Source organism: Sapajus apella, unplaced genomic scaffold (assembly GCF_009761245.1).
Source record: "Sapajus apella isolate SASKATOON/1434 unplaced genomic scaffold, GSC_monkey_1.0 scaffold29, whole genome shotgun sequence".
In the NCBI taxonomy this organism is placed as follows: Eukaryota; Metazoa; Chordata; class Mammalia; order Primates; family Cebidae; genus Sapajus; species Sapajus apella.
Window position 1 is genome coordinate 14,639,887 of NW_022436969.1, and position 27,008 is coordinate 14,666,894.

General features: G+C 38.5%; 1 protein-coding gene across 14 annotated transcripts in view; it reads right to left on the reverse strand.

Annotated features, from left to right (window-relative positions):
• The window catches only part of DLGAP1 (DLG associated protein 1), a 979,377-nt gene that overhangs the window by 326,029 nt on the left and 626,340 nt on the right, over positions 1-27,008 (reverse strand). For 2 of the 14 annotated variants that reach the window (XM_032293484.1, XM_032293482.1), the window contains exon 1: positions 17,174-18,117. The exons of 11 other annotated variants lie outside the window; for them this stretch is intronic. In XM_032293484.1, coding sequence (XP_032149375.1) covers positions 17,174-17,224 — 51 coding nt within the window. In that variant the 5' untranslated portion in view covers positions 17,225-18,117. Of the gene's footprint in view, positions 1-17,173; positions 18,120-27,008 lie in introns of those variants that run through there. One more of the 14 variants, XM_032293478.1, reaches the window with a different exon arrangement.

Sequence of the window (27,008 nt, forward strand, 5' to 3'; positions counted from 1 at the left end):
AATGACTCGAGGACAGCAAGGGTAGAATCAGAGACAGAAGTGTGAGGCTCATGCAATAACCTAGGTTGGCACTAAAGGAGGGGAGGCGGGGCAGAGCAGTGCTGGAGAGAGAAGACAGGGCCGAGAGGTTTGCCAACGATGATCTGGATGTGTGGACTGATAAAAAGTAGTTAAGGGCGACTCCGAGGTTTTTGGCCTGATTAACAGGAAGGACTGAATTCCCATTAGTTGAGATGACGAGGCCTAAAGAAGGAGTAGACTTGGGATGGAGATTAGGAGTTGAGTTTGGGATGTAGGAAGTTTGAAATGTCCATGGGACAGACATCTAAGCAGAGATGTTAAATAGGGAAGTTAGCTATCTAAGGCTGGGGGGTAGGCCATCTGGCTGCAAGCATCCCTGTGGGCACACGCCTGGTACTTAGAGCTCTGTGAATGAAGGAGGTGACCTAAGGAGTGACTTGGTAGAAGACAGAAGTGGCCCAAGAGCCATGTCCACTCAGCATTGCTCCATCTTTAGAAGCTGGGAGACAAGAAACCACAAACTAGGCAGGCTTACAAGGATCAACAAGGGTGTGTTGTCCTGGAAGCTGAGTGAAGAAAGTTTTTCAAAGAGAAAGGAGTAACGTACTGTCACACTGACTTTTTCCCATGATCTTCATCCCATGGGACACTAAGTCAGCAACGTTCATTGTACCTCTTAGTCATTAGTTGCCATAGACAAAGGAATCTGCTGTTCATGAATAGCTTTATCTTCCCAGCAAGATGCAAACTTCTTGAAAGCAAGGCTGTTGTTTTCTTCTTTTTCTCCCTCTCTCTACAGCAGTGGCTTTTAAATAGCTTTTGGCTACATCTCACAGTAAGAAACACATTTTACTTTGGAAACCAGGATAAGCACATATACAAGGGAAACAAAGAGAGAAATATTTAACCTTTTGGCATGCCACACACTCTGTCTTTATTTTCATTCTCTTCTATTGTACTCTATTTAATTAAAAATAATGGTGTTTCTGACCCATTAAATTGATTTCACTAAATGATTTCATTGGTTGCAACCATTGCTTAGAAAAGCACCACTGTTACAGTGTCTGCCACAGGGCTCTGCCACCTTCATTGTTAATCAGAGAGACACTGTTACTCACCTTCATTCTTCCCCAGTACCTTCTGTAAAGCAAACACTTAACAGGTGCTTGCTGCATGAATAGTTTTGAGACCCTAAAGCAATACTTCTTGAGTTGAGCTCCGTAGTCTTCAGTTACCTTTACTTTTACTGATTATATTTCTGTACTGATCGTAGTCATGTAGGAGAGTATTTCTTAAGAGCTCTGTGTATTCAGAATAAACACAGACCTGCATGTCTTTTTAAAGAGGTCTCTGTGTAGCAGAGAGTCAGAGAGAACAGTGGCCAGGATTAGAGTGGCCACCCAGATTAAGTGAGTCCGTCAGCTGGGTTATTCCATGTGCAAAGTAAAGGCAGGAAGCCTGATGTTTGAATGCTTTTTCATGTTCTTATACGGCAACCTCTGGGGACAAGGAAAGTGGGGTTCAAAACGTTTTTAAAAACAGGCCAGGCCAGGCACAGTGGCTCATGTCTGTAAGCCCAACACTTTGAGAGGCTGAGGGGGAAGAATTGCTTGAGCCCAGGTGTTTGAGACCAGCCTGGCCAACATAGCAAGATCTCATTTCTACAAAATATTTAAAAATTATCTCGGTGTGGAGGCGTGTGCTTGCAGTCCTAGCTGCTTGAGAGGTTGAAGTGAGAGGACCACGGGTCAAGGCTGCGGTGAGTTACGATCATGCCACTGCCCTCCAGCCTGGGTGACAGAGCTGGACTCTATCTCAAAAAAAAGAAAAAGAAAAAGGAAAAAAGACAAAATGAAACAAACAAACTTTCAAGAACAATCCTGTCCTTTTATTATAATTTATATAGCATTCAGTGTGAATAGGAAACAGTGATTATTTAAAAATGGGGGTAGAAAGCTTTCATTAAATATCTATAACCCAAAGTAATGGAGCTGGGAAAATCATTATTACTAACGATGCCTTAGAATTTTGAAATGTCCAGCTACAGAAACAATATGTAATTTAACCCAGATGTTTCATTTAAAGAATCTTTAAAACAAAAGACAGGTACATGGTAAGCCCTCAATAAACGTTAGCTAATGTTTAAATTCTTCTCCACAGAGAATGCTTACAAAAGTGGCACAGAAGAAAATAAAATATTTTCCACTATGCAGTTCTTACTTAGGTAGTTTTTCACTTACAAGGAAGGAGCATGGTGCAATGAATACAGTATAGATTTTGGAATCAGGTCAACCTGTGTTCAAATCTGACTCTGCTTAGACCAGACGTGTGATTTTGGCCTAGTTACCTGAACATCTTTTAACTTCAGGTTTTCAAACATAAAGTGAGGATGGTAATACCTACTTCAGAGACTGACTTAAAGCTAAAGATGATGTAAAGTAACATATGACATACCAACTAATTCAAAGTGTATTTGTAGGTTGCTTTTTCATACAGAAATCATATTTAAATGATGGTTAAGTTCCCACATGGTACAAACCCTTAAAGCCTGTTTCATTCATGATAGAGCTGACCCTTAATGGAACATGCAGTGGATCCAAGACTCTGGGCTTGGGGGTGGGAAGGGGTTGAGGGTGGAGAAGATTAGTGCACTTGGGGGATCTCTAGAGGCCTGTGTATAGGGGACTGTGGATCAGTCAGGGTTCTCAGAACAGAACAGAAAAAAAGAGATTTATTTTAGGGAATTGGCTGGCATGACTATGGTGAGTAACAAGTCTGAAATCCACAGGGTGGTCTGGCAGGCTGGAAACTCAGGCTGGAGTTGACTCTGCAGTCTTGAGACAGAATCTTGTCAGGAAAACCTCGGTTTTTGGTCATAAGGCTTTTCAACTGATTGGTTGAGGCCCAGCCACATTATTGAGGGTAATCTTCTTTACGTAAGTCAACTAACTATAGAGTTTAACCACGTGTATAAAATCACTTCACTGTAACACCTACATTAGGGTTTGATTGAGCAACTGGGTACTCTAAACTCAGCAAGTGGCTGCCCAGAACTAACCATATAGACAGGAATTCAGGTGGCAGCTTCTGGGCAGTGGGAGGGAGACTTTATGGGCAGACACGGCCACTGCAGTGCTGACTGATATTCAGATTATCTTCAGTTGTGGGCTGCACGTGCTCCATTCATTTTCTGAGGAACTATGGTTTGGGTCAAAGACATGAGTGTAAAGACCAACTCCTTTCTAGTTGCTCAGGAAACTCATAAAGGCCATGCAAGTAGAATGAGCCTCTTACTTACTTTGCATCAGCACCTAGCAAGGTGCTTGCTATGTCAATTTCACTGACAATGTTCTTTAAGAGCAAAAGAGTCATTCATGGAATTTTATTTCTTGTCAACAAATGAACAAGAACATCTACAGTCACCTGAAACATCCCACCATGGTAAATACACAGGAAATTTATAGACTTATCTTTTATTTAAGCCCTTTATATTCTGAAAGACCAAGAATTCCATAATGCCCTGCCTTGATAAGACAAATATAGAGCTAACCTTAAAAAAATCAAGATTTACTCTAGCAACTTGCACATACTACTAATGTAACACTGATTACATTGTTTTAAAACCATTTTTTTATAGATCTGTCTCACCCACCAACCCACCAACCTGTAAGCAACTGGAGAGGAAGGATGATATCATTTGTCTGGCAGAGGCTATTATTCATTCCCATAATTCCAGTTCTAAGCAAAGTATAAAATACAACAACATACACTAAAGTAAAATGCTCATGAAATCTCTAATTGTATCACCCAGGTTGTACCTGTTTTATTCCGCTGAGAAATAAAGTATGGGTATCTTTCATCCCAGATTTTCCTCCACCAAGGGCAGGGAAGAACCCTGGCAATGGATGTGGGCAAATAGGGAACACGTCCCTGTGCACAAAGGAGCTGGTGCATGTGTGTGGAGGGGGCACGCATGACCAGTATCCAGAAGAGAGGCTCTGCTGGCATCCAAGGAGCTGCGGTTGGATGTTGCTGTGGAGATATTCAGGGAAGCATAGCCACAACCCGCAGCAGGGTCGACTGAACTCTACCAGGCCCAGGAGAGCCCCATCAGGAGATCATGGCAGGACCAGTCAACGGAATCCAAAGACTGTCATCTCACCCTGTGTATTCCAAAGCGCATTTTACAGATCACCAATCCTTAGAAATGCTTCGTGAAATGTGGTTCCAAGAGGGTTTGGGAGATGCTTTACACTGTATTGTTCTTTTAAAGAGTTTCCATCCATATGAGCATCTTAAAGATTCTAGGATGTCTGCCAATATAGAAACCTGAATATATTACTCAGTTTCTCAAATTCAACTCCTTTCTTCACATTAATATCTATTCAAATCATTCTTTGGGAAACGTCAACTTCTTCACGTACAAAGAAACTGACACCCAGAATGTAAATTACAGCTTATATGGCTAATAAGTGGCAGAATTGGGTTAGACTTTAGATCTCCTTTTGTTCTGGTGCACTTTCCAGTCCATCACACTGCAACTATTGATCTCACCATTGTTTATGCATACCTTTCAACAATTTCATGAAACTGTTTTGATCTCCCTATATCAATACGTAGAAGACAAACCTGAAGGAGTGGCTACTGTGTACAGAAGGGACTCAGCCTTTGGAAACTTCCTATTTTGTATCAAGTCTGTGCCAGGATATGTTTCCTTCAAGGAAATGAAACATGGTCATAGAGACATGTAAGTGGCATTGATTTATACAAATAGGTTTGGGTCAAATCTTGTATTTTACACCAGGAACCTAGATCATGCCAACCTTTTGATGGTAAAAACTGTAAGGAGAGAAGAATGCTTAGTCAAAATAATAAATGGTTACCTTTGCATATAGAAGTAACCAGAATCCATGTGTGCACACTCCATTATTCCTTGTCTCCAGACGTTGACTAGAATTTAGTCTTTGGTATACTCTCTCGGTCACACACACACGAACGCATAAGCCCACTTTATATTCAATGATGATGTTTTTCTTATTACAAAAACTGTGACCTACCCACGGACAGTAACAATGCAGATATATTTCATTTGAGAAAGCTTTCTTTTGTCATTTTCTTTCTTTACCTTTTTGGTGATGAGTCAAGCTGACCTGATGGGTGAAATAGTTCAGATAATCATGCTTCCTCCTAGTGACAATGCTGGCTTTCTGCAATTCAAATGCCCTACTACAGCTAGATGAGTAGGCACTTAGCCACTGACTCAAGTTAATAATTGTTTGTTTAGCATAAAAAATTCTGAATCAATAGAAAAACACTAAATTAAGCCTCATTTTCGATATCTCATTTGACAAAAGGAATCATGTTATTTTTCCTTGTAGCAGATTTAGATAAACATCTAGGAAAAAGAAAGCTTTTTTGTGTTGGAATGGCCATAAAAAACCATTTTTTTTTTTTTTCCCAGGAGGGGACATATTCTAAGTCAGGAAAAATAATTTATGTGGCTTCATCGTTCCTGCCCAAACCAGCCATATGCTCTCAATATTACTGGAAGAAGTGAAACAAAATACAAAGAAAGGGCAAGAAGGCCCTTGGGGGGATGCGGGGGTGGGGAATGGGAGGCAGCTTAGATGCCCCCCCAACACTGAGGCGGAGGAGGTGAGAGCACCTTTCTCCCTTGTACACCCACTTGTCTGTCAACTTCTCTCCTTCCATTTGAGGATGCTCCTGGATGTAAATTTTGACCTGGTTTCAGTTGTAATAAATACATGAGGCAAAGAAGCAAGAGAAACTCAAACGGCTCCCTAAAGGATAACCTCATAAATAACAGTAACTTTTGCTCTGCCTATTATGTTGGTGGCATAATTTTATTTTTTTATTTAGTTTTCTATGAATTAACAGATACATTTGTCCTTCCTTCCTCCTTTCCTCTTTCCTTTCCTTTCTTTTCTTTTTTCTTTCTTGTGACAGGGCCTTACTTTCTCTCACAGCTCACTGCAGTCTTGACCTTTCAGGCTCAAGCAATCTTCCCACCTCAGCCTCCTAAGTAGTTAGAACCACAGGCACACGCCACTACGTCTAATTTTTGTATTTTTGGTAGAGACAGGGTTTTGGCATGTTGCCCAGGCTGGTCTCGAATTCCTGACCTCAAGTGATCTACCCACCTCAGCCTCCCAAAGTGCTGGGATTACAGGTGTAAGCGACCACACCTGGCCTGTTTTGTTCTGATTTACTAAACACCTTTTATTTTTCTCTTCTGTTATATAGAAACAAACAAACAAAAAGATACATACTTTGTTTGGGAGGTATTTAGGTTTCCAGAAATATTTAAGTCAGAGGTTTCTAGCACGTGTGATCAATGAGAATAGAGGGAAACTAGGACTTCTGAACTGATTTCCTTTTGGAGCATTCTCATAGATGCATCTAAGAGGATTCGATTCAGATAAAACTTTGATATCTTTATTAAGATACTTGAAGGTGTTGATTTACAAAAGATTAAGTACCACAGTATAAAAATTCTATTGTCACATTAATTTAATTAGCAATGGAAAACTCCCAATCCATTTCTAACAAAGTTAATAATTCAAAGAAAACACTGACCTAGAGACTGACTATATAAAAATAATGTCTGCAATTTATCCAACTCATAAATTGGTATAAAGATTTATCTAACAGGTGATTCATCATAGCACTGGTTGTAAAAGCAAAATGTGTAATAATGAATAATGTTCCTCAATGTGTATTGCTAATATATTCGTTCTTTAATATGTAATGTTAATATAGTATAATGTAGTCTTCTTTAAAGAAAGAATTTTGTTTTGATTTAATCCTGTGTTCCCAGTGCCTGGAAGTGACCTTGGCACACAGTGGATGAGATTAAACATTTGCCAAATGAATGAACACCCCATATAGCCAAGTATATGTACATAGGTCAATGTATACATACACATATACATATTTGTATGTTTGAGTGTATGAAGAAAATAGCAGAAGGAGAATGTTAAAATAGTAACAGTGATGGTTGCCTTTGGTAAATAAGACTGGAACATGGTGGGGGAGGGGGCTTTTACTTGGAACTGTATCAATCAGTACTATCTGAATTTTTGTCACAATTAGCATATGTAACTTTTTTAAAAAAATGAATTCTGTGGAAGCACCCCAAACCTACACCACCAGGGATCTGCTTTTTAGAATTTGTGTTGCCTTTAGTTTATCTCAACCTGAAGATACAACTCTGTTATGTACCAAGATAACCTAAGGAACAAGCTTTGACTGGAAATTGATGAATGCTGGACCAGAGAATCAGAAATTAAAATCTTCAAAGAATCATCATTATAGATTATTTTTTGCTTTTCCATTTCTTCAGCTTCAACCAGAATTTTATATTCAAGGTTAAGAAAATTTACATGTAACTGTATGCAAAAACCCATATGCTCTGTGTCAGTCAGTACCACTTATTTTTAATGAGATAAAATAGCTTATTTAAACTTTGAATTTTCCCATTGGGTTTAGATGATTTAGCTGTTTATCCAGCAGCCTTATACTTAAAAATAGATGAGATGACATTTGTGGGTTCTTTAAAAAAATATCCTTTGGAGAAAGAAGCAGAACACTAATGCCACATTTACCATTTACATTATATAAGTAAAGGCAAGTTTTTATAGAGTGAGTGCTTCATAGAAAAGACCCTCCTTTCTAACATAAAAGCTGTCGCTCTTCTGTAGCCCGTCACAGTCATTGCAGATATAAGGGAGTCCCACGTGAGTTTCATTATCTGGTGATTATAATTAATTTAATGGAAACAAATGTAGCTGCAAAGTTCAAATAATAGCGTAGGAAGATTTTTGTCTCCCTTCTCCCTTCCAATTATGTAGTGCCTCCCCCAATTGCCATTATTCTTTTATCAACTATTTATTGAGTGTCTGCTACGTGGGAGGCACTGTTGTTATAAAACAAATATAAAGATGATGTTGACTATATTTAACTTGATCTTATATACCTGTTTAATAATTACGTCACCCTGCCAGAAATGAGAAGTGATTAATATTAGCCTTAAACCTGCTGTCATACGATTCTACAGAGTTTAGGATAAGAATTAAAATAAGTTGAGCTGAAAATATACTGTCACCTGAAATTGCAAACTGGGTAGGTATACAGGAGAACTAGAGTCCATTAAAGTATGAAATATTAAAATCAGTCTTCCAATCGTGGTAGCATTGCTGATGGCAAAGGATGATGACACCCGGAGGAAATGAAACCAAACACATCGCTTTCCCACTCAGAATAATACACCTATTTTAGGATCTTACTGATTTTATTTATTAAAAAAAAATACCCTTTAGGAGAAAACTGCATTTATCGGGTAATATGAAAGAGGAAATGAGGTCAGTGTGAGGGCATGGGTATATGCCATCCCTATGCAGCATTCTAATCTTCGGTTTTCATAGGAGTTTCCTCTGAGCACTTATCAAAGGTAATGGGATTAGATTTTTTTTCTCCTTCGTCAAATGTTCTCCTCAGTCTGAATGCTTCATACAGATCGCAGGTGGATGAGCTTTTCCCACTGAGGAGGAATTGCACTTTTCGCCCCTCGTAGGATGTGACTTGAATACCTGGCTTGTTCCACGTTGGGCTTGCCACCTGCTCCTGCTCCGAGGTGGCCACTGACTTAAAGGCATCGCAGGGGCGGTCAAGGAAGAGGGAGCAAGAGTTCTCAGCCACACATTTTTCCATCTCCCCTCCTAAGTGGCCCTCCTACCAGATGCATCGTTTTATCACGACTGCAGCGTTCTTTTCTTAGATTCTGCCAAGGCTTTTAATGGGCTGGGGCCCCTGCTAAGAGCAGGGATTTTGTGTTTTCTTTTGAAGAGCGTGGTAGATTTCTGAGCACCCTGTGGCATTCTGTATAAGTGATAAATACTAATAATGAACAATGAAGCAGGCTCTTGAGTTGGGGCTGGCTGCAGGAGAACTCAGAATGAGGGGAAAAAAAAATCAATTTCTAACACAAAGGCAAGATTTAGCCTCTCATTAGATCTAACTACTACATGTAAAGAAGGTTGTTAAGAAAATGGCACAGGGATTTTGTGAGGTGGAGCCAAGCCCGTGAAATAGGCTTTCAAGATGTGTTTTCTATCTTCCTTCCAATTTTGGGTGTTATGATGTAACAGGATTTTGAAATCCAAGCATATGTTATTTTCTTTCTTCTTTTCCTTTTATGTTTAAACCTCCATTATGATGAATTAGCTTTCCTTCCTCAATAATTCAGTTTATTTTCCATAAAAAGGAAGCATTTAGAAATGTGATATTAGGCATATGGCCCCCTTTCACATCTTCCCAGCTCCATTTGTATGTGGTTTTAGACTCAGCTGTAAATACATTAATTTATGCAGCAATGGGTATTATAAATCCTACACTTTGTATAGATGTAGCCTCTTTCTTGTCATAAACAAAACTTGAAACAATACTAAACTCTTAAAAAGGTAGACATAATCGATGATTTCACTTTGAGAAAGCAGAATAACCCAGATTGTAAAAGTCATGGACAGAGACCGGGTGTAGTGGCTCATGCCTGCCATCCTAGAACTTTGGGAGGCTTATGTGGGTGCCTTGACTGAGCTCAGGAGTTTGAGACCATCCTGGGCAACATGGTGAAACCACATCTCTACTAAAAATACAAAAAATTAGCCGGGCGTGGTGGCGGTACCTATAAACCCAGCTACTCAGGGGGCTGAGGCACAAGAATTGCTTGAACCTGGGAGGCGGAGGTTGCAGCGAGCCAAGATGGAGCAACTGCACTCCAGCCTGGGTTACAGAGTGAGACTCTGTCTCAACCAAAAAAAAAAAAAAAAAAAAGAGTCGGGGACAGGGATAAATGGAAATCGTACACATCTCTTTCTCTTGACTTTATGGTAGTTTGGAAAAGAGACCATTAAAAAAAAAAACATTGTATTACTAATTGATGGCACCTAATGTCTTAGTAATTTAAAAAAATAATGTAGATTGGGATGGAGCCACAGAATTCCGTAAAGGGGAGAAGAGAGAAATAGAAGGCAGAGACAATTTTAGAATAATAGCCAACTGTCTGTGGAGAAAGGGGAGCTCAGTGAGTGGATGAAAGAACTGAGTTTGCCTGATGTTTTAATCTAAGATTACCCTCCTACCGCATGCACAGGACCTGATTATAGAGTATTCAAAGCTAGTAAAAATGTAACTAGTCCACCTGAGCTAAGGAAATATCAAAACGTCAATTGTTCTTTCTCAAGCTTAGTCATGCTAATCAGATTCTTCCGCAGTTAAGAAATATTCTATTGCATGGTTTATGGGTAAATATGACTAGAAATTCTCAGCAGCGGTAAAGCACCGGAACTGGGCATGGCTGCTACATATATTTGTATTTCTGATAGTGCCTGGCGGTGCGCCTTGCATACACAGAAAGTTCAAAACTACATGCTTTATGTATGGCAGAAGAGTAGGATTTCACTCTCCCCTGAAAGCACTCTCTTTGATAGAGAGCTGAACTTTTTCTGCTTACAGCAAGGGTGAACTCTTAGAGCCAGGTTGTAAACTGCTTGCTGTGGGTATATGCTGTAGATATTTAATCACTTGGTAACTTATTAGCGATATATTTAATTCACCTAAGGTGATTTATGCTTCAAATGTGAACATGATGTTTTACTACTGCTTTTACTATTTAATAAAAAGATAATTGTTGCATCCATTTATAAATTTTGCATTAAACATGACACATTTATCTTTTCAAAGAAAAAAATTATTAATCTCAGAAAATTTTCCTCAAATGTACAAATACACCAGACAAAAATCAACTTCTGGTTTTCCTGTACTTGAAAATAAATTAGCGTACATTTCATGTGGTATTTTGTTATTCTCCTTTCATAACCTGCTTTGGTAAAAAAAAAATCATATCATAAAAGCAATGGCAAATTAGATCTGGGAGTGAAGAAAACTTGTTTTTAAATTCTATCTTAGATATTGAACTATTAAACAGATGATAATGAAATTAACGTCTGTTTCATGCATGGAGCAGTTCTATTACGTTCTTTTGTGATTTCTTGCTTTTGAGAGGTTAAAGTGGAAGGGCTTATTTTCTTTAGACACTGACCCTGGGATTTATGAACTTCATTATTTTCTTTATCTTATGATAACTATGCCCACAGGGTACAATTAATGAATCAATTCATCAATCCGTTCATTCACATTTATCGAATGCTTCCTGTATGCCAAGCACTGTGGGAGTAGAAGCCACCAGAATCAATAAAATCAATAGACTTCTATCTGTCTCTAGGGGTCTGCTCTCTATTTGAGGAACAGGTAGAATTCTTGGAGGAGAGGGAGCAACAAGCACTCAAGCTTGGTGTCAGCAAAGTGTGAAAATTGCTAGAAAATCCATACAGAGGCATTGGTAGCATGGAAGCTAGTTTAAGGAGGTCATACTTGTCTTGGGACTTGAATGATGGGCAAGACTTTGCCAATTGGGCAAAGGGAGGAGAGGAGGAGACAGAGTATAAGGAAACATGATCACATAAACAGGCACCATGTGTACTCGTGGGAAGCACCAAGCTTCACTTCAGACTTACGGCCTCTCAGGGTACTACCAGAAGCAGATTCTGTTAGGTACTGAGTTAATAGTCTGGACTTGGTTTAAAGACCCCGGAGGTCTTTTTCAGAGTTTATTTTCTTGGACTGCCTCTTTCTGTCACCAACATGGCACTGAGAACAATAGAAAGCAGCTCCTTTTGTTTCTGGGACACAGCTCCTCTTTTCTAAGATTCATGCCTGCTTGCCCAGGGAAATTCCTCAAACCAGTCTTTCTCCTGCACTGAGCATTCTCTTCTGAACAGGACATTCTGCCAACTGCCAAGACAGCTGGCTGTTGGCTCCACCCTCAATCACCATGCCTCCTTTCTCTAGGAGCCCTCACTTCTGTTTATGTCTAAGCCCCACAAATGGCTTTACTCTTTCGACATTCTCTTTCTGGACTTTCTCTAGTCCCAGCATTGCGATTCCTCTGACCACATATTTAGGCGCACATATAATACTTAGAGGTCCTCTCTACTCCACACTTAACCCTTGTAATATCATCTTTCTTTTATTAATACTTTACTCCTCTTTATCAGCTCATTTGGAGCCACCTTTCATTTCCCAAAATATCACCACCGTATTCTTTTGGCTGCTGTATCAAATTACCATAAACCCAGTGGCTTAAAAACAACTCATATTTAATCTCTTATAGTTGTGGAGGCCAGAAGTCCAAAATAGTTTCACAGAGCTGAAACCAAGATAGCAGAGCTGGGCGTCCTCTGGAAGCTCTAGAGGAGAATTCATTTCCCTGTCTTTTCCGCTTCCTAGAGCTGCATTCCTGGCATTTCTTGTCCCCTGGCCCCTCCCTCCATCTTCACACCCAAGAGCAAAGCACCTGCAAACCTCTCTCTGTTTCTATGGCCATGTAGTCTCCCTCTGCTTCCTTCTTGAAAGGACACTAGTGATGACATTTAGAGCCCACCCAGATAGTCCAAGACAATTTCCCAACTCAAGATCCTTCATGTCATCACATCTGCAAAGTCATCTTTTCCACATAAGGTAACATCCTCAGTTTCCTGAGATTAGCGTGTGGCCGCATCTGGAGCCTCTATTCTAACTACTATCACTCACACTAACACCATTGTTAACCGAGGACTTACTCTGTGCCAGGCATTATTTTATAAGATAGGCACCCTCATTAGCTCCATTTTACAGTTGAAGAAGTTGAAGCACAGAATGCTTTAGTAACTTAGTGCAATCTTATAGACAGAGAAGTGGTAGAAAGAGCATTCGAACCTAGATCTATCCAACTGGAAAGCTGTCACTCATTCACAGAACACTCCGTTGCCTTTTTTACATTGCAATTGACTGTGTGCGTCTGTGTGCTAGTTTGAATTAAAGGAACCTAAAAACGATCATGGTCAACACAAAATGGAAAATTTTCCAGAAACTGCACACGTCCCTCCTCTAGCTGTACTTCTAGGTATTTCTTCCACAAAGAGCACAGTTAAAGTGGCTAGGCGGTAACAAGTAGCAATTTGCTTCCCCAGTGAAATATCAGTGGAAGCCCCCTTAAGTTGGCTGACATCAGGCTACTGTTGAAGAACATTAAGGACTAACTGAGTTCAGGTAAAGTGCTATGGAAAGAGTAATCACAGAGCAGGTCCAGGAAAATAATCCCTGTTGAAAAGGACAATAGAAATGAAACAGAAATGTGAGGCCCAGCTACTTTCTCTGTAGGGAAAGCAAGAAAGGCTGAAAACCCCTGTAGACATAAGGCTTATAGAAGAAAGCTTGAGAATAAAGACTACAGCACAAAGAGAGGTGCTTTCAGTTTAATTTAAAGGAAAAAATACACTCAGGGCAGACTATTGCAGGTCAGAGGCAAATGAACACTGGCAGGCAGTGAGAAATTAAGGATTTAAAAAATGATCATTATACATTTTTAAGAATGAACTCTTTCTCTTATTCTAAGGAGGCAGTAGATCACATGGAAAATAGAAAGAGTGGGTCCCTGGAGTCAAACAGACTGAGGGTCCCGTTCCTTAACATCAGTGTCATTCATGGCAACTGAAGCCTCAGTTCTTTCCTTTAGAAAATAGGAATAACAACGTGAAGATTAAGGAAATTATATGAACCACCATAGCACAGTACTTTGTAGGAATGAACAGCATAATGATTACATCTGGTTTCTGTAGCCTCAGCAAGACAAACGGTAATACAGCTTGTTAAGGAGTCCAGCTAGCTACTTGTGCATTCAGAGAGAATTCACTCTGTGCCAGGCAAGGTGCTGGATCATGGACCACAACTATGAATAAGAGACCAGCTATGTTCTTTCATGAAACAATCTAGTGGAAGAGTTAAACAAGGAAACAGGCAATCCTACCTAAGATGGAAGAAGCATGATACATAAATGATGGGTGCTATGAGAGCATACTGGGAGGGGGTACCTCACTTAAACTTGGCCAATCGGAGAAGGCTTCCTGGAGGAAATGTCATCTTAGATGAGACTGGAAGAGGTTAAGTAGGGAAGAGAGAAGTTTGGGGCAGGCAGGCAGAAGAGACAAAGGAGGAAGCAGCTCACGCAAAATCCCTGGGCAAGAGAACTTGGCAGTGCTGAGAAAGGGAAAAGTAGACCAGTGTGGCTGAAATGCAGCATGGCCAGAGGGAGTGTTAGGAAATCAGACCGTGAGGGAAACAGGTCCCCAGCTACGTCATACTCTGTAAGTCACATTAAGAAGTTTAGACTTTATCCCGAGGGTAAAGAGGAACCAGTGAAGAATTTTTAAGCAGAAGATTTAGTGATTTTATCTCTATTTTAGAAAGATCATTTGGGCTATAATGTGCAGGATGAACTGGATTGAGGAGAAACTAGAGGGAGGAAGACCACTAGGAGATACTTACAATAGTCTAGCTGAGCACTGATGGAGGTTGAACTGGGCTCGTGGCAAAGACAATAGAGAGAAGTGGATAGAAATAAGATTCGGTATTTTTTTTCCCATCTATTCATTCATTCAATTAATGTTTATGAGTCTGCCTTGGAGGAGAGAGGTGAAGGTGAGACAGAGACAGGTATCAAGATTGGCCCCATATTTCAGGGTTTAAAAAATGCATAGAGAGTGGTGCCATTTACAGGGGTAGGAACCAGAGGTGACCGACTCTTGGGGGGACACTGAGTGTGGTTTTTGATATGATAGGTTTTTGTGTCGTGTCTTTATTTTTGTTACCTAAATATCGTTGTGTCCCCTAACCTGTGAGAATAGATGAGGTCATATTAACAGTAATAATCAAGTCCAGTGATATTTGAGTCCTCTCTCATCTTTCTTCCTCTTCCAGTTAATTCTGATTGTCCCTAAGAATGAGCTTCACGTGTATTTGGGAACAAATCTGTTTGCTGCCTTCTGTCAGGCCTCTTTGCAATGGTGCCAAGAACTTCTTATGACTGTGGGCCATCTGTACAGAGGCTGCTGTCTCAGTCACCGCTGTCCTCAGCTGGTACCTGCTCTGTGGCCTTTGATGTGGGTGTGTATGCAGGGAAAGTGGTGGTGCTGCTGCTTTCTCTAGATTTCTCCATTAATTAACACAGAGCTGATGTGTGAGTTTGTAAATAAGACATTCCTCACATTTGGCATTGCTAAAAATACCTGCAAGGGCTAACAATCTTGCATCTCATCTCACAGCATGCATGGGTTGACCACTACAGACAAAAGATCATGAAACAGATGCTGGCCCAAGAGCCTTGCACATTTTCATCCTCAAGTTGGTTTCATGTAGCAATTGTGGATAAAGAGCTCTGCTGGTATAAAAGTCTTATTGTACAAATGGCAGGATATAGAAGACAACATCGTGGTGGTTACAAAAATTTGTTTCCTAGTTTGTTTCTGCCAGCCTTAAAATGAACATAAATCAATCTACAGGTTCTGGATTAGTGATAATTGGGAGAAAAGAAATGGAAGAAAATAGCAGAATTAAATAAGCACAAAAGTGCATGGGGCAGCCCAGGATACTTTGGAATGATGAGGGGTGAGAGAGAAGGGGGAAAAAGAGGAAAACAAAATGAACACCTTTTAAATCTAAAACAAGACACCATTTTGAGCCTTTAAGATAGTTTTACAAAGACAGAATAGCTGTGAAATCAAACATTTAAGTATGAATAGGTAACATATGTTTGTCTTATTGTTCTTAAAAATTAACTATGATAGATTGAAATTCCATTCCACACTCCTACTTCCTGATGGTTTACTAAATTACAGGTATTTCCAGAGAAATGCCTAAAAATTTTAGGTGAACCATCGATCATATTTTAGGTGGAAGTAAGTTATATGTGGTAGCCAAACACTTGTGCTCAAACTCTCAGCATCCTGTTTATACTTCTAGGAAAAACACACACTGTGAACAATTTAAAGGGATGAAATAAATGTCTGTCTTTATCTATAAAACCCTGATCGTGGTGTTTAAAGACTTCATGAAACAAAAACACCTGTGCCCACAGCTCGCCTCCCATACATAAAAACAATACAAAGATGAGACTATAGGAATAGGAGGAACATTTCCTTTCTATTTCTCCAGTATTTCCCACATGCTTTGGCTGTTTTTGAATAGACCTTCTGAAATATCTTTTGAGGTCACCTACTTTGTGAGCCTAGTCTCTGATTTTCAGGTGACACGGCAGCAAGCCTAGAATGTCTGAAAACATAAATCTTACATTTTCCATTTTTATCTTTCTTCTAGAAAAGAAAATATGATAATTTCTTCCCCAGCTTGCTAAGCCTTTGCTAGTTTCAGGAATTTCTGTTACCATCTGATGAAAATCAAAATCCCCGTGTGAAACACCAAAAAGCTATATCACAAAAAGCGAAGCCAACCTAGTAATTGCCTCATCACTTCTTGGTTTTGAGATAGAGTAACCAAGGCAGCAATAGAAGTCTCAGAGAGATCTGATGGTTTCTAATTCCATAAACTTAGTGGACAAGTACATTTTCCACATGAACCAAAATCATTGCCGCCATGGTGAATCAAAAAAGTAATAACCAAAATTCACATTACCAGTATGCTGTTATTTTAAAAATCCAATCTTACAAAATAGAACTCACCTAAACTGAAGCGTGGAACAATTTTAGCAATTGAAAATTACTACCTTCCCTAGAATAACATGTACTTAGAAATGCAATGATTCAGAAATCAACATGATGTATGTATTCTGCTTTTCTTTGCAGCTTAGAGCAAATTCAACATCAACTTACACTGTCATACCAAATATATTCAAAAATCAGTGCTTAAGTAATTTAGCCTGTCTTTGCTGGACCTAAATACCCTGCCGTTTAACTAAATTCACTCCGTACTATAGATGATAAAAATATTAATATACACATTTCATTCTTATTAAAAAACTGGATTTCTCCCTTAGCCTTGCAAGTACCATAAGCAACCTAATCAGAGGAAAAGGGTATGCTGGGGGTACTCTTTATAAAATTGTTCATCCCAATTCACAGACATCATGAAACATGAAATTAACTCCAGCATGTTGAAAGAAAGATTATGGATTAGCACAGAAATAAAGCACAAAGAAACAATTTCTTTTCCTTCCCATAGCCCAGAATTGCTATTAGCTTACCTTATTAGCTGGAATGCCAAACAGAATGTCTTTATGGAAAATTAAGTTCATTATTCATCTCAGCTTTGATTTGGTATAGTGCAGCTGAGAGCATTTAGCTTCTCTCTATGATTTGCCGATTCTAAGTGGTTGAGTGAGGCAGTAAACACAGGACTTGGGGGTGGGGGGAGAGTGGTTGGTCATGGCTCACAACTCAAGACTTGCAGCTTTACATTTTCATTCATATAAAGATACTTAATGAAATAAAACCCTATAACTGAAGAATAACATTTAAGTGAATACTTAGCATTTTTCAGCCTGTGCAATTTTGCATAGCAGTTGGAGTGTCCGGCATGCTCACTGTCCCAGCAAAATCATACTGCTATCTTTCATTATCTCAGTAAATTCTGGGCTATTGATCACTTTGCAGCACATATAGGGGGTAATGTATATTCTGTCAAGGGGAAGTCCCCAGGAGGGACCGACCTCTACAACTTGCTAAAAGAAGCATGCTTGATTGTCTGACTAGTGATGGAAAGACAAATGCATTTTACAGTGTTGAAGTATGCACAGGCTCAAATTGGATAGAACATTCAGTTAGCTAACAGAGAGATTTTAGGGAGTAAAATAATAGATTTCCATCCCTGAGACATCAAATTCTCTTTTAGAGAAAAATTAAGTAATACCTCTCAGTAATTCATTCATTTTCTTCAAAAGACTTAAACATGTTTTAGAAACCTTTGGCAAACACTTCTGATTTTTTAAAAAATTGAATTCCAGAGAGAAACATCCTAGAAAAACTTGTTTAAAGTGTATGTGTGTCTCATTTCTAGATGGGGCAAAGGAACTATTGCAGTGTCCTCTTCCAGGGATTTCACTTTATAAGTTTTAAGTGGGCGGCATTTACTAAAACCCAGCTTTGCTGAGTGCAGTCTGCAACCATATCAGCAAGATCACCTTTAGGTTATCAATAGACAAGGACAGTATGACTAAGCAAAACAATTTCAGTTTAGAGCAAAGACATACACCTTTCTTTTCTTCGTCACCATACAAACCAAACCCCAAAACTTTCCTCTACTGAGTTAATAGAAGCATCGCTGCATTTAATAAGAAATGACAAAATCATAATTAGATAATTGGTTTACCTCAAAATGTTAAATGTAATGTAACCATATGACCCAGCAATTACATTTTTAGGAATATACCAGGAGAAATGAAAGTATTTCACTGTCCATACAAACACTTGTACACAAATGTTCATAGAACCATTATTCACAATAGTCAAAAAAGTAGAAACAACCCTCATATCCACTAACTGATGAAAGGGTTTAAAAATGTAGTATATCCATACAATAAAACATTGTTTGGAAGAAAAAGAAATGAGGTATTGATACGTGCTATAACATGGATAAATCTTAAAAATGGTATGATAATTGAAAGAGGCCAGTCTCAAAAGATCACATATTATAAGATTCTATTTAGATGAAATGTCCAGAAGAGGCAGAATCTATAGGAACAGAAAAGTAGACTACTGGCTGCCCTGGGCCTGGGGCAGGGGATCAGGAAGTGACTGGTAACAGGTACAGGGTTCTTTACTGGAGTGATGAAAATATTCTTATTTTAGATCTTGGTGATGGCTGCACAACAATTGTGAACACACTGAAACCACTTAATTGTATACTTTAAATGGGTAAATAATATCACAATAAAAATTTATTTTAACATGGTGCATTCCATTGATTTGTGAATGTTAAATCAACTTTACATCCCTAAGATAATATTCTCTTGCTCATGATATACAATCTTTTAAATATATTGATGTACTCAATTTGTTAAGGGCTCGTATGTCTATTTTATGAGGAAGATAGGTCAGTAAGTTTCTTTTCTTGTAATATCTTTTTCTTGCTTTGGTATCAGAATAACATTGGCTTAAGAAAATAAATCTTGCTTTCTGAAAAAAAAAGTCATAAAGTTATTAATTTGCCAAAAGAATGTTGTCGTATGTTTATAATTATATGGATGAATTATATATAACACATTCTGCACAAGGCAGATAGGGAGAGGTTGGGGAGGAGAAAAGATGACCCCAAGTATGGGATGCTCTTGGGGACTAGAGAGCTGCAGATTTATCTCAAGAACCACCTGTGCTGGTGTTCTATCATGGCTAATTTTCAGTGAAAAAAAAAAACAATCCCCAAGTCTGCAAGAGTGAGAGCACCAGAAAACAGAGGAGGACCAGAAGGAAGAGGAATAGGAGGAAGAAGAGAATAAAGATGAAGGAGAGGAAGGACAAGAAAGAGGAAGAAAAAGAGGAGAATAAGATTCGGGGGAGCTGTGTTTGATCAGGTGTATGAAAGGGCAGGCAATTCAAGGAAAGGTAGGATCACAAAACGTAATTATAGTGACAACCTATCAAATGATCCAGATGAGAATAAAAGAAGAAAGCCTGGAAAGAAACCAAAAGAATTGTGCAATGAGGGTTCTAAAGTATTCAAATGAAAGAAACCTGTTTTAAACATGAGAGATGAGTTCACAATCAAGAAAGAACATAGGTAAGTGATGGGTGTCTACACAAAGTGCCCCAAAAGGGCTAAAGCACAGAATGAAATGAGGTTTGTGAATTTTCGAAAGAGCCAAGGGCCAGGCACAGTGGCTCACTTCTGTAATCCCAACACTTTGGGAAGATGAGATGTTTGAGACCACCCTGGGCAACACAGTGGGACCGTGTCTCTACAGAAAATAAAAAAATTAACCAGGTAAAATTAGCATGCCAGTAGTCCCAGCTGATCAGGAGGTTGAGGCGGGAGGATCATTTGAGCCCAGGAGTTTGAGGTTGCAGTGAGTCATGATCGCATCATTGCACTCCAGCCTTGACAAGGTAGCAAGACCCTGTCGCCAAAAAAAAAAACAAAAAAAAAAAAACCAAGGACAGTAAAAACCAAAAAGACCTTTTAAAAGAGATGGCTTGGAATGAATAGAACAAGGAAAATCCCAAAGCTTGTTCCAGATGGTACAATGTGAACAGATGATAATGAAGGAGGAGGAAGGGGAGGAGGGGCAGGAGAGAGGAGGGAGGAGAAGGACAAATCTCAAACTCTCACACTTTTATTTTTCTACTATTTTCCCCAACAGAGGACATGATCTTCAAATTCCAAAAGGCAGAAGAAGCATGATAAAGAGAAATTTGAACCCCAGGAAAACCTCTTCTATGCAGATGACTCATACATTTATATTTTTGTTCCAGAACTCCCATGTAAGTATCAGGTACTTGCCAACTTCACTTAGATACTTCAAAGTGCTGCATACATAGCACCTTCAAAACCAAACTCTCCCGCCCCCACCTCCACCCCAACAGTAAACGTACTTTGGCTCCTGAAGAGTTCTGTACTTCAGTGAATGGAACCACTGTCTTCTATGCAGGTCAAAAACCTGGATACTCATTTTAGACACTTCCCTCTCCCACTGTATCACCAAGTGATATTGATTTGGAATCTCTGGAAACTACCCACTTACCCCAATATCACTGTCACCACTCTAGTCCCAATAACCATTTTCTTGCACAAACATTATATTTGTCTTCTAACTGATTCTCCTTTTCCATTGTCTTTCTCCTTCCGCTCTACCCAAAGCGATGTTTTCAGAGGGCAAAGCAGATATTAGCTTTCTTCACTCCTCCCCTCATTACTAACAGGATATAAAGATTCAAATGTTAAATGTGACGTCTGGGGCCCTGTGGCATGGTCCTGCATCTTTCCAGACTTATCTTGCACTATCTGGGTGATACAGCCATGTTAGATTCTTTTCTCACCTTTTTGTTTCTTTCTGCCTTTGTATACGCTCTTTCCACGACTTGAGATATGATTCCCTTGGCTCATTGTCTAATTAAGTCTAACTTTTCCTTTAGGCCTCATCCCAGTCCTACTCCCTAGGGCCTGCTTTGCTGAACTTCTCAAGTCAGTATGTGATTACCTAATCTCTTTTGTAGGTATTGAGCCAAGTGATAATTTGGGATAAACTTTACTTATGAGCAGAAGGTTCAAAAGGTGCATGGGTCACTATACTAAGTATCTTCAAAAAGACTCACTTAAAATTGAGTCTCTTCGTTAAATTCACTATGGAGAGAACTTCTAATAGGATGTTATTCACCCTTCTAATAGGACGAGCGGGGGGTGGGGGTGCATTGCACAGAAGGAGGCAGGAAATAAACACTTTGAGATCAGGCACACTACAGAAGATCTCAGGTGCTGACGTGTAGGAGGGTGCCAAGAAATACCAATTCCCCATGCCCTAGACCCCATGGGGCCCTAGTCCAGTGGAAAGCTGAATTCAGTCACCGTTTCTCCTCATGAAGAAAGGGACAGCCCTGACTGCAGACATTTCACTGCCAGAGAAGCAGGGCAGAGCTCTCAAAATAATTCAATAGCCCTTACCATGTAGTAAAGTGACATTCATTTGTGATCGATTTGAGAATGTTTATGTCACCACTGAGCAATGGGAGCACAAGAGCAGGAATCATGTCTGTTTCTGATCATCATGGTATCCTTTGCCTCTACTCAGGGCCTAGGCATTTAATAAATATTTTTGAAGAAATGAGTGACAGACCTCTTAAATTGCTAGGCCGTGGTGAGTGGGTAATGACAGCATTAACTGTGATTAGCAAAACACTTGAAAGCAAGCGTTTATTATATAGAGTGTTAGTACTAGTGTTCTTGTTTATAAATCTGATCTTTCTATGTCTTTCTCTTGTCAATAACACTGTGATGCCGTTAAGGCATAATGATTCAGTGTTAGTCAAACACATACATTCTACTTAGGAAATTAGCATGTGGGATGGTGAGGCCAGGCGTAGTGGCTCACCCCTGTAATCCCAGCACTTTGGGAGGCCGAGGTGGGTGGATCCCTTGAGGTCAGGAGTTTAAGAGTCTGTATTTTTAAAACTAAAACTACAAAAATTAAAATACAAAAATTTCTACTAAAAATACAAAAGTTAGCCAGGCATGGTGGTAGGTGCCTGTAATCTCAGCTACTTGGGAGGCTGAAGCAGGAGAGTCACTTGAACCTGGGAGGCAGAGGTTGCAGTGAGCTGAGATCGTGTCACTGCACTCCAGTCTGGGTGACAAAGCAAGACTTCATCTCAAAAGAAAAAAAGAAAGAAAGAATATGTGGGATGTTGATTAAAAATATTATAAGATCCATTAGAGATTATTAATTTAATTTTGCCAATGAAGACATTTTTCTGTTTAAAAAGAGGGCACACCTAAAAATGTTAAGCTTGAGTTTTTGTGCTTGACAAATTATAACTCAAAGAACTTTTGGTAGAGCCCCCAAAATCAACCTGGGCATTCTTAAAGATTGTTAAAAGAAATGGTGGTGATGAAAGACTGAAGATAGACAAGACTTTGAATCTTTAAAGATACATGGCGTCTCAGCATGATCCTAGAACAGGCTGTTAAATAGAAGGGCTGTGAGTGCTTCAAGAGGCAACCCAGCTTTACAAAGAAGTAATACGCTAAGCTGTCTGTGCTTTATTTTTGTTTTTCATTTTTGAAGATTAACTTGGTTGGTAGGTAAACACACATACTGAGATTCCTTATCCAAAATCATCTTCATAGAAAAAGAAAAAATAAAAACAAAAACAAACAAAGAAAAAAAAAAAAAGAGAAAAAGATTTCTAAATGGTAACAGGACTGATTTTCACAGGAGCTGAATTTTTTCACTTCTCCTGGAATCCATTCGAAACAACAAAAACAACAATACAACAAAATGAAAAGAAACACCCACAAATTACATTTTCAGCAAAACCAGCAGATAATCCACAAACTCCAATGTCAGAGTCAGGCAGAAAGCCAAGGAGAAAAGTCTTAATACTGTGGTAGGTAAGTGGGAGGTATGAAGGGGTTCTAGATATAGCAGAACTCAGAAATCTCTGAATATCCACTCCCCAAAAGTAAGGGCCTTAATCCAAGAGGAAACTGCTGCACAAAAGACTGAAATTTACACAGCAGGTGGAGAATAAATGGCAAGTCTCATTAGGGTCAGGAAAATTCTAAAAGTGTTACTGAACTAGGTTTGGTTCTGAGTCAGATGACAGGTGACTATCTAGATGCATCTTATTATGAAGAAACAATTCACATTGTAGCAGCAGCGAAGGAAGCCCTTGATGCTTAGAAAACTACTGCCCATCGTTCCCTCCACAGGAACATTCTTTTGATTTCTTAGGAAAATCCAACTTATTCAAATAGGAGTAATATACAAGTAATACACACACACATATGATAAAAAATATGACCTGTGACATGAGTTTACCTATATAACACACCTGCACATGTACCCCTGAACTTAAAATAAAAGTTTAAAAATAAAAAAATAAAAGAAATGTGAAGAAGAGCACTTAGGAATTTCTTGTAAACAATGAAAACTCAACTGAAATATATGTTGTTACAAAAAATATTAAAAGCATAACTCAACATTCTATTATTAATTAAACCAATAATTAATGAAGCAGTTAGAACTATAAAAGATCTCAAATCAGAATTATAAGAACTCAGGGAAGAAATTAGAAGAAAACAGGAGGTTATTGGTAGACTTCTGGAGGATGTAAAATGGGAACTGGCAGAATTGAAGAAAAGGAGAGTAAAGGAAGGGACATAAAAGACAAAAAATGAAAATGCAAATAAATTATACAGAGGCAAAAAAGATAAAGGAGAATTAGAGAGAAAAGGACATATACTGAATACAGGCAAAGGAGAGCCGTCATATGCATAGCTGCAACCTCAGAAGAAGAAAGCCAAAACAATGGAACAGGATAATTACTTTAAAATATAATTCAATAAAACTTTTCTAAAATAAAAAAGCCTTAAATCTACTTATTAAAAAGATATCCATTGTATCAGTGCAAAGCCATCTGGAATCATCAACACAAAGACATATCCCAGAAAAATTTTTGAAAAGAATCCTTTAGGTAGTCAGGCAAAAAGATAAAATTAGTTAAGGAAAAGAAAATGAGGTTGACATCAGATTTATCCACAGAAACATCTAACTTCAGTAGAGAGTGGAGCAGGATCCATAAGACAGCAAGTTAGAAGGCAGGAGCCAAAGATTTTCTATCTAATAAAGCGCCCCTTCAATATCAAGACTCAAGGAAAAAGACAGCTTTGAGTGTACCAGGATTTGGGTAATATTGCTTCCTCATATTTTCTAGGGGAGGATCCTAAAGGAGGTGCTGTAGACTAACACGAATCAACAGAGGTATGTTGGCAAAAGAACCAGTGGCCAATGTTTACATGATCCAACATGACAGGAAGTTCCTGTTGGCTACATATAGATACCCTTTAAGATTTTTTTCTATTCCCAATTTGTTGTAATTTTTTTTTTTGTTAGATCATTAAAGGCTGTTGAATGTTTGGAAATACCTTTTCTGCATATATTGAGACAGTCCTATGTACTTTTCTCCCTTTAATCTTTAAGTGCTGTGAATTATCTGAATATCCTTTCTAATGTTAAACTTTCCTTTTGTTAAGAAATAAGTATCTGGCCATGTTATTTTATGTTATTTTATATTATTTAATTATATTTCTAAGTTTATTAATAATTTTTATGTAAGATTCATGAAACAAATTGTGTTTAAATTTTTCTTTCTTAAATGGCCCTTGTCTGGTTTAAGTATATATTAAATCCTGAAACTAACTGGGCATCTATTTTTGTTGTTGTTGTTCTGGTTTCTAGAAGAATTTTCATATGACAGGGATTACCTTTTCTTGCAGGTTTTATAAAACTAATAGGGTCTAGTCTTTTTCTAGGTAAATTTTAAACTAAAATTTTAAATTTTAATGTGTCAATTTCTTAAGTTGCTATGGATACTCAAGGTTTCTGTTTTTGCTGAGTTTTGAATGCTTTATTTTTCCAGGAAACTGAACAGTTACACTTTTAAGGTACAGATTGAGTATTCCTTATTTGAAATGCTTGGAACGAGAAAGGTTTTGGATTTCAGATTGTTTTGGATTTTAGAACACAGTCATGGGCCAAATGACATTTTCGTCAATGATGATTGTATATAAGACAGTGGCCCCATAAGATTATAATACTGTATTTGTACCTTTTTTATGTGTAGGTACACAAATACTTAATGTGTTTTAATTGTCTACAGTATTCAGCACAGTAACAGTACAAGTTTATGGTCTAGGAGCCAGAGGTTACACCATAGCTGAGGGGTGTAGGAGGTTCCCCTCTCTAGGTCTGTGTCAGTAAATGCTATGATGTTCACACAACAGCCAAATTCCCTTATGATGCATTCCTCTGAAGGTATTCCTGTCATTAAGTGATGCCTGGTTGTGTTTGCATTTTAGTGGCTCAGCAACTCTAATCTGAAAATCTGAAATTCAAAATGCTCCACTGAGCATTTCCTTTGAGTGTCATGTTGGCTCTCAAAATGTTTTGGATTTTGGAGCATTTGGATTTCAGATTTTCAAATTGGGGCACCCAACTTGCATTCATATGTAATTTATTTCTGTTTTTTTTTTATGATAGATTTAATATCTACTGTGTATATATCCATGGCCCTTTTTTCATTTCTAATAGTGGTTATATTGTGCTTTTCTTCCCCTCCTTGGTGACTTTACTCAGAGGCTTATTGATATTATCAGTCTTTTCAAAGAACAGCAACAACACAAACTTGTAAACAGTGATTGTATATGGGGGATTTCTATTATCTTCTTTATGTTCTTAGATATTTTACAAAATTTCCCCAACAATTGTATATTAACTTTATGAACCCCTTGCCCTAATAACACCTGTAACAAAGTGATACACTTTTAAATAAAATTTTAAAATGTAGACTGAATAGGAGATGCGCAGCTGGTTGAATGACTTTTCCTAAATGGTATCTTAATAATTTCATGAAAAAGAATAGGACAGTCTCTAACGATAAGCAGAATCTTTCTTTCTGGCCCTATTCTGAAGTTTTAAAAATTGTCAACTTCAACAATGATATATTGGACACTTATGAGAATTAAAATATAATACATTGGGGGGAAATGGTTAAAATATTGGATCTCAGATTTAGCATTCCCAAATTTTGACAGTGAAAACATTCTTTTTGGCAATTCAAATGACATTTTTAGATGAGTGATTTAGAAACAAGTTGTTCTTTCCTCAAGATTCTACTGCTTTTTTCTGGAAAATTATAGTAATAAATAAAGAACTCTAAGATGACTACTAACGTAAGTGGAGCTCCATAGAGTCAGGTGGTGTACAAGCTGCACGTGAGTAAGCAGTGGCCTTTGCCTGGAATACACTCATATCTGTATAATAATATTTAATGCAGATAAATGTAATACTCCACATTGTGTTAAATCACCTGAGTGTGCAGTAGAATGTGGGGAAACCTATCAGTATGATTTCATATGAAAAAATGGTTCCAGAAATGTTAGCTGAGTGTGGGGCAGGCTGACATGATTACCAGACAAGCTGGTACTTTGATAGAAGTTCATGTCCAAAGATTTCCACTGAAAGCTGTGAAGTCTGGACCCAAATGAAATAATATTCACACAATTACACCGTAAGCTAAGAGGGATGCTTTTCTTGGGGTGAGATACAGTTTGTCAGAGGAGATGCTGAAAGTCCTTTTCTTAAAGAACTGCTGAAGGCAGTATTCACAATAAAAGTCATGGAATCAACCTAAAGGCCCATCAATAGTACACTGGATAAAGAAAATACAGTACATATAAACCATGGAATACTATGCAGTCATTAAATAGAATGAAATTATGTCCTTTGCAGCAACATGGATGAAGCGAGAGGCCATCGTCCTAAGTGAACTAACAAGAGAACAGAAGCCAAATTCCACCTATTCTCACTT